Source organism: Archocentrus centrarchus, chromosome 12 (genome assembly GCF_007364275.1).
Source record: "Archocentrus centrarchus isolate MPI-CPG fArcCen1 chromosome 12, fArcCen1, whole genome shotgun sequence".
Lineage (NCBI taxonomy): Eukaryota > Metazoa > Chordata > Actinopteri > Cichliformes > Cichlidae > Archocentrus > Archocentrus centrarchus.
The window spans coordinates 9,917,630-9,933,542 of NC_044357.1; the positions used below are offsets into that span (position 1 = coordinate 9,917,630).

At 43.0% G+C, this 15,913-nt stretch overlaps 1 protein-coding gene across 1 annotated transcript; it reads right to left on the minus strand.

Moving 5' to 3' along the window:
• Positions 1 to 1,847: 1,847 nt before the first annotated feature.
• Positions 1,848 to 14,439, minus strand: osbp2a (oxysterol binding protein 2a). Its single transcript, XM_030742652.1, has 14 exons — positions 14,099 to 14,439; positions 13,092 to 13,297; positions 9,603 to 9,853; positions 9,306 to 9,474; positions 8,148 to 8,268; positions 7,987 to 8,053; positions 7,754 to 7,891; positions 7,409 to 7,654; positions 7,154 to 7,274; positions 6,922 to 7,025; positions 5,951 to 6,046; positions 3,491 to 3,675; positions 3,147 to 3,367; positions 1,848 to 2,773 (listed from the first exon to the last, which is right to left on the minus strand). Exons 1-14 carry the CDS (start codon positions 14,257 to 14,259, stop codon positions 2,634 to 2,636), a joined length of 2,226 nt encoding a protein of 741 aa, XP_030598512.1. The 5' UTR covers positions 14,260 to 14,439; the 3' UTR covers positions 1,848 to 2,633.
• Between the last annotated feature and the right edge of the window lie 1,474 nt (positions 14,440 to 15,913).

Consider the following 15,913-nt stretch of genomic DNA (forward strand, 5'->3'; position numbering starts at 1 on the left):
GAAGGGGTACTCCAGGTGCATCATGTACTACTGCACTTTTACAAAGTCTGGGGACTTAATAAAAGACTCTCTGTCAGTGTCATCACTTAGTTGTGTTACTGTCGGGACTTGCCAGAAACACAAGTTGGATCTTATCCCAGCTGTTAGAGAGTTAGAGGTGGGTACACCTTGGCAGTCTGTTGCAGGGCCAGCACAGGGAGACAGACAACCATTCACACTCACATTCACCTGCAGCCAATTAAGCTAACAAGCATGTGTTTGAACAAAGAGCACCTGAAGAGAACCAACACAGATAAAGGGAGAACATGCAAACTCCACAGGGAAGGAAGGTTCCCAGCTGGCCAGTGGATTTGAACCCAGGACTATCTTGGTGTGTGGCGACAGTGCTAACCAATGAACCACTGTGCCACCCCGTGAGAGACAACATGCTAACTTTTAGTCCCTGGTAACGGTGGAGCTCCAAAAATGCTGGATCCCCATAAGTAGTGTCTTTAGTCGGATTTTCCCTGCCTGGTAAACTTTTCCTGGTGGATCCAGAACTTAGAATCAGTCCACTTCAGCTGACATTGGCATTTTGATGTGAAACCGTGGTTTGTAGGGTAAATAATAAAGCTGTCCAATGACTGCTGTGGAAGAATGAGCAATTATGAGTTGGTCTAATTCTGCTTTCAAGCTGTTGTTAGCAGTTGATTAGGAAGCACACTCTGTTTTTATATAGAGTCCAAGCAAGGATTACACAGATACACTATAATGCCAAAAGTATTTGCTCGTCTGCCTTCACACACATATGAACTTGAGTGACCTCCCATTCTTAATCCATAGGGTTTAATATGATGTTGGCCCACCCTTTCCAACTATAACAGCTTCAACTCTTCCGGGAAGGCTTTCCATAAGGTTTAGGAGTGTTTATGGGAATTTTTGACCATTCTTCCAGGAGCACATTTGTGAGGTCAGATGCTGATGTTGGACGAGAAGGCCTGGCTCACAGTCTCCGCTCTGATTCATCCCAAAGTTTTCTGTCAGGTTGAGGTCAGGACTCTGCAGGCCAGCCAAGTTCTTCCACACCAAACTCGCTCATCCATGTCTTTATGGACCTGCTTTGTGCACTGGTGCGCAGTCATGTTGGAACAGGAAGGGGCCATCCCCAAACTGTTCCCACAAAGTTGGGAGCATAAAATTGTCCAAAATGTCTTGTGTGCTGAAGCATTAAGAGTTCCTGTAACTGGAACTAAGGAGCTGAGCCCAGCTCCTGAAAAACAACCCCACACCATAATCCCCCTCTCCACCAAACTTTACACTTGGCACAGTGCAGTCAGACAAGTACCGTTCTCCTGGCAACTGCCATCAGATTGCCAGACAGAGAAGCGTGATTCATCACTCCAAAGAACACGTCTCCACTGCTCTAGAGTGCAGTGGCAGCATGCTTTACACCACTACATCCGACACTTTGCATTGTGCTTGGTCATGTAAGGCTTGGATGCAGCTGCTGAGCCATGGAAACCCATTCCATGAAGCTCTCTGTGCACTCTTCTTGAACTAATCTGAAGGCCACATGAAGTTTGGAGGTCTGTAGCAATTGATACTGCAGAAATTTGGTGGCCTCTGCACACAATACGCCTCAGCATCTGCTGAGCCCGCTCTGTGATTTTACGTGACCTACCACTTCATGACTGAGTTGCTGTCATTCCCATTCTCTTCCATTTTGTTATAATACCACTAACAGCTGACTGTGGAATATTTAGTATCGAGGAAATTTCATGACTGGACTTGTTGCACAGGTAGCATCCTATCATGGTACCATGCTGGAATTCACTGAGCTCCTGAGAGCGACCCAGAAGCAGTCTGCATGCCTAGGTGCTTGGTTTATACACCTGTGGCCATGGAAGGGATTGGAACACCTGAATTCAATGATTTGGATGGGTGACTGAAAATGTCTGGCAATATAGTGTATGTTGCTTTAGTAATTTTTTCCAACTCAACTCAAGCTTCTCCAGGGCCAGTGAAGACATTATTTAAGTGCTTTCAGAGGGGGTGTGGTGCCCTCTGCTACTGACTTAAATGTAACAGTGGTGGAGGGCACCTTTGAAAGAATTGGACACATACTGTAATTTCTTTAGAGGCCAGTCAATACAGATAATAAATGTCAATCCTTTCAAAATAAAATTTGTGCCATTTTTAGAAACAGATTAATAATAAAATACCAAGAAATCACGGGGATCAGTAAATGAAGTCTTCTTCAGTTCTTTTAAAATCACTGCCAGAGCTCAGCAAGTAGTTCCAGTTTTGAAGGAAACAAGGCATTCACAGCTTGTATCCAAACATCCACATGAAGCCTAGAGTTAATCCTTTAGCGAAATCCCTTTAGTGCACATATTACTCACACACTCGCACACATTAGGAACTCTTAACTCTCTTAATCTGAGGCCATGCATTTTGGAAACGCTGAGCAGGAGCAAGTAAATTAGGAAGTGGAACCAGAGGTTTTTGTGCTTGAAATTCCCGGAGAGATCAGCTGTCTCACTCGCACATGCACATCCAAACTCTTACATACAACTCCCCATCCTTTAGAGTTTCTTCACATCGTGAGGAAGCTCTCAGTCTGTCTAATGCTGCGGCGTGAGAGGCATTTTGTTCTAGAAGATCTGAGGACAGTGGCTCCAGTCTTGTCTGTCTTTGGCCTCCCAGTAGCCGCCTTTATAGATAAAGGAGCTTTCTCCTGTCTCATCTGTCCTCTTCTCAAACCACAGTGGCTGGTAGCCCTCAATGTCTTGACCTGAAGACACAGAATCAGGCTGTCTTAAGGCACAGTTGAATATGTGCTCTTTTTCAGGATATCAAAAATATTTTCTTTCTCCACAGACTCTAAATATGACAACATTTGCCAATTACTCCATTACTGCTTTGGTAAAGTTTAGTCAGCTGCTGATCAAAGCTAAACAATAAATCATTAGGAAAAAATACAAATTTAACCTGAGCTGTTTGATTATCACTCACAGCACGGCTCGTCTATAAGCTGGCTGCAAAATGAGGTTTTGCTGTCATCCAAAGACAAGCTCTGGTCAGCTGCTCATCTATGCTGAAGGTTGTGCAAATGATGTAAAAGTCAGAATCTGTGTCATCATCTGTTCTTATTTTCTTGTACTCACCCTCCTCCAGGGCCTGGTTAGCTTGCGCCTCCCTTCTTTTCCTCTCCAGTCTCTGTCGCTCCTCTAGACGCTGCTTCTGGCTGTTGGCTTCATCCCACAGACCCGCCTCCATGAGCCGCTGGTCTGGCCGCAAACGACTGTCAGTGGGTGCAACACCCTCTTCTGGCTCATTCAAAGTCAGAGCCAGGGTGGAGAAAAAGTGCATGTTCTCTGCATTTTCTCTGGTGGATAGAACAGATAGACAGAACTTAGTGAGACAAAAGACGCAGATGGAGCAGGAGAAACAGGAGCAGAGCACACTGACAAACTCAGTCATAAAGATATAGTAGAAATGTGTTACGTACGGGAGGGGATATTTCTTCCACAGCAGTTTGGGCGGAAGAGTCTGATAAACGGTCTTTTGTTTGCCTTCAGAGCCACCGCATCCTTGGCTGCTATCCACTATTTTGGCACTTTCCATCTTGTCATCCCAGGTCCCCGATAGGATGTAATGGGCCGTACCCTCTCGGTCCTCTACCACTCCTGTCACCTAAAGATAACAAAGAACAAACCACGCAGGAAGAGATCAATCCGTACATGGATTCATGGTTTAGCTGGATTAGACTGTTAAACATTTGGTGTAATCCCAGATTTCTCAGTTCTTTGAAACATATCCATAAGGTCAAACCTAGCTTTATTCAGTGCTAACAAGATTACACAAATAATGTAGATTCAATAAAGCTGCACTGAATGTGCTATTCTTGTAGGAGGAAGTGCAATATTGGTGCACTGACAATGAAAAGAGGAGAGAATCTTGCACCAGCCGCGGCTCATTACTACAGCTACAGCTTCAGTTCGAAGGGAATAATTAAAAGTGCTTTTGGCTCCTCCCTTATTTCCTGAGAGGTTACCAGAGCGGATGGATCCTCATGGTTGATTTGGCCGGCTGCCCTTCCTGACACAACCCTCCCATCTTTGGGACTGGGAGCACCCCGGAGGCTGTGTTTGTGTCTCCTCCAAGTCTCAAACCAGGGATCTTTCACATGTAAGGTGAATGTGTTAACCACTATATAATTTAAGCGTCCCATATTAGAAGCCAAGCATGATAACATGTCCTACACACACACACACACACACACACACACACACACACACACACACACACCTGTGGTCAAGGTTATTATAGTGTTGTATTTTTTATTAGTTTTCATTTTTATTTACTTGTCATTTCACAGCTATCGCCATCTGGTGGCTTTCAGATAGAATGCAGGGTTAAGGCACTCAACCTGGCTTCATTTTTCTCACCTGGAAGTCCACGTTTGTTTGGTTTTACTGTCTGTGGGTTTTTCACACCTAGTTTTAGTTTAGTTTTAATTCACTATAACAAGACTTTATTTTACCCAAGTCCTCATTACTGTATCCTGCCAGTACCTCAGAGGGCAAGGTCCCTTCTTCTACACCCTTTAAAATAAGGTGAAAAAGAATGGTGGATAGCCATTTTTCAAGAGAAAAAGTTGTCAGGACGAAAGTTCTCATAACAAGCACAAAGCTGTTCTGTGCAAGCAGTTGTAATCCTCTGATGTGTCAGCCTCCCTGTGTCTTTATGTAAATAAAGGAAATGGTTACATTTGAAAACTCTTCTGAGACTTAATTTCCACAACATAAAGTGGTGGCACAAATCAGCACTGGAAATTAGTAGAGTTGCTGCTACTTTCTGCAGTAGGTTACTGCTTTTTAAGGCTGGCAGCAATAGAAAAATAACTCATGAAGAAAGAACCATTAAAGGCAAATTAGCTTTCCAAAGAGAGATGAGCAGTTTTCAGCCTCTCTGGCTGCTGATACTTGCTCAGAATATAAATTAAAAGATTGCATACTTTGACTTTTGGAATTTCTTTCATCTTTTTTAAATCTTTGTTTGTTTCAAAGTATTATAAAATGCACCATAAATGCATTTAAATTTATCAAACCTTCCTTGGTTTTACTTACTTTATGATCTTAACTTTAGTGTGGCACATCTCATAGATCCTTAAAGAGAGGTTCTTGTTCTGATAGTTTGAAACTTTGCACCTTCTCTTTTGTTATTTCTCCAGTTGTAGGGTTGGTAATTACTGTTTCCAGTATCACTATATTCCCATGCAAGTATCCTCCTCTTTTTCTTCTTCTTCTTTTTGCTGCTCCATTTAGGGGTCGCTAGAGGAGATCTCCCTATCCCTGGCATCCATTTCTGTCACACCAGCTCTCTGGATGTCCTCTTTCACTGCATCCCTTAACCTTCTCTGTGGTATTCCTCTTTTCCTCCTGTCTGGCAGCTCTATCTCTATTCCTCAGGCATCCTCTCACTCTCCAGTACTGTTAAACAATTTGGTTAAAAAGTCCACTGCCCTCACTCTCAGACATCTCCATGCCTTCACAGGTTTGTCATCTGAATCAACCGCCTTTCCAATCTTCAATTTCAATAATTTCAGATGACCGTGTCCAGTTATTTTTACTGTATTCCCACATAATTTGGAAGAGCAGAATAAAATAGTTAGTGGAACCAGGATCAGCAGATCCTGTAACTGTCCCCAGTTCAATACTCTGTTTTCTACACACTGACATATTCACAGCTGGTTATTATGTTCATTCATGTTTATCATTTTATTTGTTTTGTTTAAGGAGTATAGAGTATCCATTATTTTTAAAGTTGGATATGCTAAAACAGTGTTGAAGATTCTTTCCCGAGGATCATGTAGTGGTAGCCATTTGGCTCAGTGTGAAACTAAATGCTGTAACAAAGAAGCTGCTGCAGTTGTCTGTTAGTCAGTGAGAAGTTAGCACAGACTTACTTTGCGTGGGACTTCTCTGGAAAAGTAGCTGTAGGGGGAGAATTTGAGACGGCAGGTGTCCTTGGTAGTGGTGTTCACAATGTCAATGTCCCCAGACTGGCAACAAGAAAAACAGATGTGACTTAAAAGCGTGCTTTCCCTTTTGGCTTAACATCTAACCCATTCAAACACACACTCACCTACTCATTGACACAAAGCAATTTTAATTCAATTTCTTTCCATTTTGCTTTTCTAAACACTCATTTCCTATTTTAGATGTTGTTGAAATGGGCTGAAGAGAGGTTTCTGCTTTTAAATCCTACAGTATAAACTGGTTTGCTGTTCTGTACCAATTTATACCACTGTACAGTTCTGTGCAAAACTCTTGAGTCAATCCTCATATCATATTTTGCTCAGAAAACTGGAAATATACTGCTGCAGATACTTTTTTAGAAATGCCACTTCTTCTTTTGTTGTCCACTTGTTCAGTTTCCTCAGATTTTTTTTTAAGGATTTCCCAAGTTTTCAGCTAATATCTCTTCGGGAATCACCAATCAAACTGTGCTATCTTTGACATTTTTTGTAGATTTAACTAAAGAGATTGAACAAATTCTGAATTTTTGCTAGTAACAAAATGCATAAAGATACAATTTAAATCCCTTGAGTTAGGTTACCTTTTTAAAATCCTCAAATGATTCCTAGGTAGACTTTTAAGTGGCTGAACAAACAAACAAACAAACAAACAAAAAAAATATTCCTCTGAATGTGGTCAGGTACAAGGACTAGACTGCAAATCAGTGTGAAAGCAGCCAACGTCCAAAGAAAGACTCTGAAAGACCTTCAGAAAGCCAGGAGAACTATTGCTAAGTCTTGCTCTTCAGCAAAATATGTTTAAAAATGAGGGGTGGCTCATTCCTTTTGCACAATACTGCAGACAGCTCCTTTCTTTGACTTTGTGCAAATGCACTGCATTAAGCACAAGATGAACACACCTGATCAATCCAGAGCTTCCCTACAATAATATTGTGCACCGTTGAAGTCACTTTGCTCCACACATAGTGGTTTCCACTTGAGTGGAACTGCAAGTGAATGTTTCCTATGGTAAAAAGAAATGCATACAAAACATCACCCATATAGTTCAGTGCATTTATAAATCATATCTGAGTGGTAGTAGCATGTATGCTGATATAAAGTGACTGCCATCTTTGATTGATTGCTTCTTACCTAACGGCACAACAGAAATATATTTCCCACGAAATTTGCTATCGATAGTGATATGCTGCCACAGGGTCCATCCTCGCTGAGACGTCACATGGTGGGCAGCAGCTGGTGGATGATGACTCACCTGAAAGTGAATTGTATCAGCTGGTGTCAGCAGACCCAGTACAAACATGCGTTGGCTGCAGATTTGCTCTTCTCCCCTTTGTTTTTAAAATGTGACTAAGTACGCATTAATACACTAATTAAGTAATTTCTTGCCTGCTCACAGATGGAGCGATAACCATACTCCTCCAAACGATCCAGCTCGTAAGTCTCCCCCAGCAGAGGGTTGAAGGGCTTGGCTGTGCGATGGACTGTGGTGGAGTAGGAGGAGACAGAAAAGGCAGCCACCAGGCACATCTGCTCCAGGGGTGAGTCGCAGCGAGCTGCCCGGTCCAGAAGCTCACTGTACTCCAGATCCTCAGTCAGACGCTGCAGCATCGACAGCGGCTCATTGAAGTTTACCTGCAATCACACATTTCATACCCATTTATTTAAATTCACACCCCATAAAGCCTTAACTAGAGCTCATCTGTGGCAAGCACAGATATGTTTATCATTTACAGGCATGGGTATCTTGGACAGGTCTTTCCCAATGCAGTTTTTCATGATGCTCCACAGGTTAAGGGAGTAATTCGGTTTGTCAGGAATACGACTGCGCCTTGTTCTTTGTAGCTGCATGTGGTTTGTGCCTGAGGTGTCCTGTGAAAAAAGGACAAGCTAAGATGAGCTTTTCTGTGTGCATATGGCAACTGAGTAAAGTGTATTTTATTAATATCAGTATTCTTGCGACATACATTCTCATTGTGAGTCCAGTCATTGGGCAATCCTCCACTCATCATACTCTGATTACTTCCTGAGCGCCTGAGAGAAAGCAACAAAACATTCATAAAAACAGTTCAGCGGGTTAGGACAGAGTTTAAACATGCAGTAACCATGTAGAGGTGATGCCGCTCACTTGTGCTCTATGTTACCAGTAGCAGTCACAGTTATGAACGCAGGTGAGTCCTCCATGGCATCGAAGAACTCTGCCTCGTCATTCTCATCGCTCGCATCGCCCTCCTGAGACCGCTCCACACCTACGGCAACAAGCGCAGGACAGGTGAGCTGAGAGGCCGCTACATCCTGTGGTACAACCACACAGAACGCAGCCAAATAACAAAGACTAAAAACACTTACGTAAAACCTTTATTGAGACTTGCCTCAAAGTGATATGAAGAAGCTGTTTAATTAATTAGTAGCTTCATAATGTTTGCCTTGTAGGTGGCTAGGAACAGAAGTGAGGAATTTCAGCATAACATACTCAGCTGCTAAACATTTTGTTGGGAATGACCAGGAGAGACAAGATATTAGATAGTAGATACAATGTCCAAAGGACACTGAAGATGGAGCTGCCAGGCAGAAGGAAAAGAGTGGACATGCAGAGGGTTGGTGTGTGAGAGAGAAGGATGCAAAGGATAGGGTGAGATGGAGGCAGTGCTGTGACAACCCCTAAAAGGAGCAGCTGAAAGAAGAAGCTATAAATCACTTGTTTCTTAACTGTTATTTACAGTTGTGTACAGTGTGCTTGATTGTAGGTGCACAATGCTGTATTTACAGAAATGACTGGCTACAACTCATTTTCAAAAGAATATTGAGCTGCAAAATGAGGTGTTCCACGCTCAGACACACACACACACACACACACACACACACACACACACACACACACACACAGCCCAGGGATGATATCAACAAGCACTAGATCAACATGTCAATAGCAACTTGGCAACAAAGTCAGCAGGCCACGCTTGGCTGCTTTGTAACTTTGTTGCACAAAGCTTAGGTTGTAACCATTAACACATTAACATCGTTTATACCAAACAGAAAAAAAAAACGTGCTGACAAAGATTAACAGTCAAAAACAGTAACACACAACAAACTAGTGCCTCAGAAAAAAAATCTTAGCATCTCTATCAATATTTTAAAAATCACTAAAATAATAGTTTAAAAACCTATTTGGTTACTGTAATTGTCCTTGCAGATTGTAGATAAAGTCCCTCTGAGTAACATGACTGTGCACCACCTGTTTCTCATTCTGTGACACAGGATGTCTGGGAGACACAGAAAGCCTCACCTGTATATGAGGTGGGATTCTCCCTCCAGGCTCTCTCTAAGCTGTTGTGCTGTTTGGCTAACTGTTCGATGGTCTCCTCCAGGTGGTGGCGCTGTTCTCTCTCATGCTGCAGGGCCTTCTGCCACCTCCGACTGTGAGATTCTGCCACGTCCACAAAATCACGACAAGCCTGAGGTGTGAACACAACACACATTAAAGGATTGCCGGCAGCGCCCTCACCCTCCATTCCCCTTGTTAAGGATGTTTGCAGTCTCCCATTAGAGTGGCTATATACCGCCTGAGAACTGAATGGCTCACATTGATCATAGCATTGGAGGTGATGCGGAAGAGGGTGGCTCGCTCGTTAACAGCTTTCACTTTGTCTGTGCTGTCAGTGGACGCGCGCAGGTCCTCGAGTTCGCTGAGGGAGCGCTGGAGAGCTGCACCATGCTTTCCTATCAGCTCATTACAGGTGCTCAGGTCATCTAGCTTGCTGGCCAGAGTCTTAAGCACCCCTTGGGTTAGAGTACGATCTTCCTGATGTACAGGGGCTTCATCTCCCGAGTCATCTTCAAACACACACACACACATGCAAAAACAGAGCCAATACATAATTTTAGTAATTTCCCCAAAAAAGATGCAAGTGTGTCATTACAGGTTATTACATGTAAACAGTGTGGGTGTTTGTGATGTGATGTGATACTGTAGTGAACAGCACATGGGGAGGTAAAGGCAGATTGTGAAATACATTTAAAATTTAGATCGAGACAAGCTGAGAGAGTATTAATGGGGGACTGGCTAGAGGAAGATAATAACACTTCACACCCTGATCCACCACAAGCCGTCCTCTACAACACTGGAAAGCTGTGAATGAACACTGTTGCCCTGGAAACGTAGGCCTGTGCAATCAGGAGGCAATGCTATTTTTAGAGGAAGAAGGAGAAAAAAAAAAGATGACGCACTACCCTCTTCTCCTCTGTCTCCCCCTCTCTATTTCTCTCTCTCTACCCCTTTGCCAGCGTGAGCCAAACCATCAGTCTTTGGACTTATTGGTGGAGTGCTGGGAGACCTGACTAATTACAAGGCATCATAAAGAAATTACTTTACTTAAAACCTTAAACTATCTCGCTTACAGTCCCCTTTGTACTCACAGAAAGTTAGGTGTAACAGTTTCTGTATCTACTCTCACTCACTCGTCTTCTTTCTACAGATGCTCATTGAATGGGAACTGTAGTTTTCAGCCCGACACACTTTGGGATATTCATTTATAATGCACCTGCTAACAATTCTGCAGGTTGGAAACAAACATTGCTCTATTAAAGGTTTTTGTGCAGTATAAAAAAGAGACAGACATTTATAGGTGGCAATAAATGCAAATACAAATAAACCAGCTTTAAATTCACGTAACTGCCTCCCTCCTATGCGATGAAACTTTTCTAGGTCAAAATCTTCCTGCTGTGCTGAAAGAAAGCCTTGCCTATGCAGGGGGGGGGGGGGGGGGGGGGGGGGGGGGGGGGGGGGGGGATAAACTGCTCCACTCTAAAGGGGCAAAGAAATGAAAACAATCAGGGCAAAGTGGATTAACAACGTCTCTGGAGGAGAAGATTAAAAATGAGAGAGTGAAAAAATCCTTCAGGCATCTGTAATGGTTTCATGACCCACATATATATAGAGAGAGATAGAATAATCTCACTTTGGAACTCAAGGTGTTAAGAAATCATGAATCTGCGATCTGAGGCCATCTGCCATCCAGCGTGTTTATATATGGAAGTGCTCATCCATAGAATAACAGTATACATGTAGGGCACAGGCATACTGGTCTAGTCTGTGCACTGATGGGTTCTTTTCCACACAGAACTCTGGGGAGTCCAAGACCAATTGGTGACTCATCGTTGAATCATAAAAAAATGAAGAAAACACCCACAGGTGATAGCGGGAGCACCAATATGGACACAGTGTGGGAGGAGAGAGTTAAAAATCAGGGGATGCACTGTAAGCTTCCTCAATATGGACAAAGCATTTAAAGTCTGACTGTATGTGCTATAAGCTGGCTCTGGGATGGTCTATTTGGATTCATTCTCACACTTTCATCTTGTCTTTAACACCAGCTGGGAACATTATCTTTTCACAGCATACATATCTATACATATTTTAGAGGAGCCAGAAGCTTGTAGTGATGTGCGACAGATATTACAAGATAGACAGAGGCTGTCCTAGTCCACCTTTTAGCCGATTACTTTGCCCCACTAATAAGCCCAGAAGAAAAAAGCTCACTCAGTGATAATCTATAATCACATCACACATTACACCAAAACACACAAGGCATTGTGTCTCTTCTTGCACATGCATAAAAACACATCAGTTACAGCCTATAAAACCTGTGCGAACCTTACATAACGGTACTAAATGGATTATAAATCTATGATGAACAATATTAACTGGAAACATACAGCAGCAGCACTTTTAAGGCAATTTCTGAAAAAAAGAAACTGTCTTAAAATGTGTAAAATAATGTAAATGAGCTCATCTCTATATTTTAACTAGTATTTTACGTACTGGGAGATACAGCATAAACATCTCACACATCAGTCATGATCTCCTCACACTAACATGGTCAGTGACACGTTCCCAGTTCAAACATTTCACACAACATTCTGGGGCGTTGCAGACCTTTGAAGTAAGGATTTCTTTAGCAGCTTTATTTAAAAGTCAAATCAACTGGGACCGTAAATGGCTGCTCTGCTGCCACTTTAGAAATTCCTGTGCATGTGCACTTACCAGAAGAACCTGCCCAACTTAGTGAACTCCATAAACAAACACATTCAGCTACAATTACTAATTACACAGATGCAAGAAAAGCATGCAAGCAAGCGCACAGCGTCTGTCTCACTGATCCTGCCACGAGTAAAATAATGAGCAGGCTACTTACAAGGTGACACTCACTGAAAAGGCTGTCTTCCTAATGTCCACAGAGTGTATAGTGGAAAATATTTTCAATGAAAATGCTCACACCCTCCTGCTCTCTCTTTTTTTTTCTTACCCCTCCTGCAATCAGAAGGGGAGGAGGAGTCTACAGGAAGGTCATTTCATTCAGCACTCACTGTCGTCATAGTGAAGGAGACAGGGAGGGAGAGAGGAGACAGGGTGGGGAGGTGGTGGTAACTGCATGTGCGATTCTGCACATTCGTGTAAGAGAGAGAGAGAGAGGGGGAAAAAAAAAAACCCCTCCCCACATCTTTGCTCCTGGTTCATTTGATGCTGGATAGAAAGCGTCTTCTTCATTTAAATATTACATCTAATATCATGCTATATTGTCTCAAGGTGAAAATAAAGTGAGTGTTACAAGGATGATAGCTGATGCAAGATGTAATTTAATATGACAAGATTAAAGACAGCGTCTTCTTTTTTGCCTTTAAGCACACCCTTGGCCCTGACAGACTGTTCTCATAAGAACATCCTGAATAACACTGCCACCTTGTGTCTTTTTGTTTACATAACACTGAAGACGACAAAAATACAATATGCATTTAGAAAAATGGGTCTTGGTTGTTTGAGCATGCATTCAGGCGACGGCTAAAATTAGTTTGACTGCCTCAGACTTTCTCAGGTGAACCATGCTGCTCCTTTAAAGTGCAAATTCTGGGACACTCAGTGGGTGTCTCGTTTAAAGAAGCGTCAAACTGAAATAAATTACACTGACTGTTATAAAGGGAAGAAAAGCACTGTGACAGAACAGTCACACTAACACTACACTAGAATATACTGTCTGAAACACGACTCGCTAAGAGTATAAAACAACTAGCTCACCTGAGTGATGCATCAAGAGAGTGGCATTGGATTTGGCCTGTTGCAGTGCTGACACCCATTTCTGACACTCTCCCTCCGAGGTGGCCTTCAGGTGGTAGCTCCGGCCTCCACTGGTTAACACCAAGTGGCAGGTGTCACCCACCTCGATGTGCGCCGTCGCCAGGGGAATTGTACCACGGCAAGTGTGTGCCATCTCAGCCTGAGTCCTGAGGGGTATAATAGCAGCATGTGACAGCAGAAAAAAGAAAAAGAAAGAAAGAATGCACCACGCTGATGTGCCCCATTTACTAAATGGGCCAACTCCATTTCTGACTGATTTTAGTGCAGCTTCCTGTTTAAGTAGCATCACAATAAGTCTGCCAAGCCAAACAAGTTTAAATGATGGAAGACTCTGGACAGTATGTGCTGTAGGTTAACAATGAGACCTTCATCTTGCAGGATTGCATGCACAGTCTATCTATCTATCTATGGAGAGAGAGAGAGAGAGACTATATATAATTTAATATAGCATCCCTATCCCTCTTCCTCTCATATAGTTCACAGGTCATATACACACATACATGCATACATATATGTGTATGCATATATGTATGCATGTATACATACATACATATATGTCTGTGTGTGTGTGTGCATGTGTGTGTGTGTGTGTGTAATAAATGAATAATTATCTATCTGGCTATCTATCATAGAAAGATAGTGAGACTGTATATTATATATATGTATTTTTTATATATAAATTCGCATGGGATACATACGGTTGGACACCATATGTAACCTTAGATAGTTTAAATGTTAATATTGTTCACAGGTCTTATTAGAGTTATGACTTTATTTATTTAGGTTACTGTTGCTAAACTGGCACCATTCAGGGCACTCCCTCCAGATGAGGTTAAAAAAAAGTTTGATTTCCTGTTAAAATTTTTTTGTTTTGTTTTATCACCATCACCTCTGCTAACAACTTTAATCATAATAAATCGGAAATAAACAGAATAAAACACCGTCACCTGTAGTAGGACAGCAGGCCGTTACTGAGGACGAACCACCGCCTCTGGTAGCCCTTTAGGTAGTTGGTCCATTTAAAGAGCCAGCCTTTGTGGGCATCCACACACGGGAGGTGCAGCCCGGGCAGAGTCGGGGAGGGTAAACTCTTCACCAGCTCGTTCATTTGCCCCTCTTGGCCGTTCCTCCGGCGGGATGGACGGAGGAGAGTGGGCGCAGTTTCAGTGGACTTGCTGCCAGTCAACAGCTGCACCGATAAGCTAGCTGCGAGTGAGCCAGATTATTGCACTGCAACACTGCGCCCTCCGCTTAAGCTACTGCCTGCTCGCAGCTGTGTGGTGGCGAGGCTGTGTCTGTGTCCCCCTCCACCCCGAGACACTTTAAAAATGTCGGACGCTTTAGCCCAGGACGGAACAACAAAGCATATCATTGCATGAAACTACTCAGAGGTTGCACTTTAACTGCGTGCAGGGACAGAGGCGGATGATGTGAACGGGGTGGAGTTGGGGTGGGTGGGGGTGATGACGCCCTCATCGCAGGATTGTGGCATATGGATGCGGGTTTGTGTGCGCGCGCGTGCGTGCGTGTGTGGCATATGGCATATTTCTACGTCTCTGCAGAAAATCACTGCAAAACCACCAAATCAGATTTAATCCGCACGGTGTGCATAAATCATTTAGAAATTGATGTCGGGGTTATGAGACCAGAGTTTGAAGTTTTAGCAGCAAGAATTAAATTATTACTTCCTCCAGGGCCACTCAGATGCACCGTGAGCGTCACGCCGAAAGAGGACACCGTTGCTTCTTTTGGTGCCTGTCAGTGTTTGTTTTTTTTTTCATGGTTTTCAGGATCATGTGCAGTCCCATTGCTTTATATCCAGGGTGTCATGTAGTTGTGTTTCTCTTCTATTCTTTACCCTGTGGTCAGTTTTGCTTCCTGTCTTTTAAAAAAGTATTTTCTGTCCTTTGTGAGGTGTCCCCTCCGCACGCAGGTTCCCAATCAGCTGATAGGGATCTCACTTGTTTTCATATGCTCACACTTTCTTCCCCTGCTGCCAGATCATCTCCTGCTTTTTGCATGATTTCCTCGTGGTTATTTCTCATAATTTGCCTGTTTCCGGCTCCTCATTTGGATTGTTTGCCACACTGAGTGATTCCCTGTGTATGACCGCTGCCTGTTTTGGATTAAAGATCTGGATTTTTGGACATTTAGTTTGCCTCGTGGTGTCCTGCATTTTGGGTCCTCTTACAGAATAACCGTGCTGCAAACATATTTAAACCCTTTACTTAAGTAAAATCGTAATCCTACTTAGGAGGTTAAAAAAATTAAATTATTTAAAAAAAAAAAATGAAGGTATTCGCTCTTGGAACAAATTCTGTTTTGTGGCACTTCTTGTATTTGCTTCTTAATTAAATATACACCCCGTAGCCGCTTCTTGGTACAAGGCAGGATGGCTCCATGCTTTCTGTCACGGTCCTCTGTCCTCCTGCGCTGACTCGCCCTTTCTTTCTTTTCTCTGCTCTCTCTCTATTGTGTGCGTTTTTGGGATAACCTCACCTTGTGTTTCAGGGGGCGGGCTCTACTACTGTCCCGCCCTTCTGACCCAATCACCTGCTGGTAATTGTCTGATTGCTGAAGCACTATTTAAGAAGCTGGAAGGCCTTCAGTGGTGCTGGATTGTTAAGTCACCCACAGTAAGTGTTGAGCTTGTTTTATGATTTTTACCTTCTCCAGTGTCTGCCTTTGCCTAAGTCTGTTCTCTTCTGCACAGGAATCATGAGTGAGAGTGCTTTCCCTTTGTGGGGTGGATTCCCCTTGGA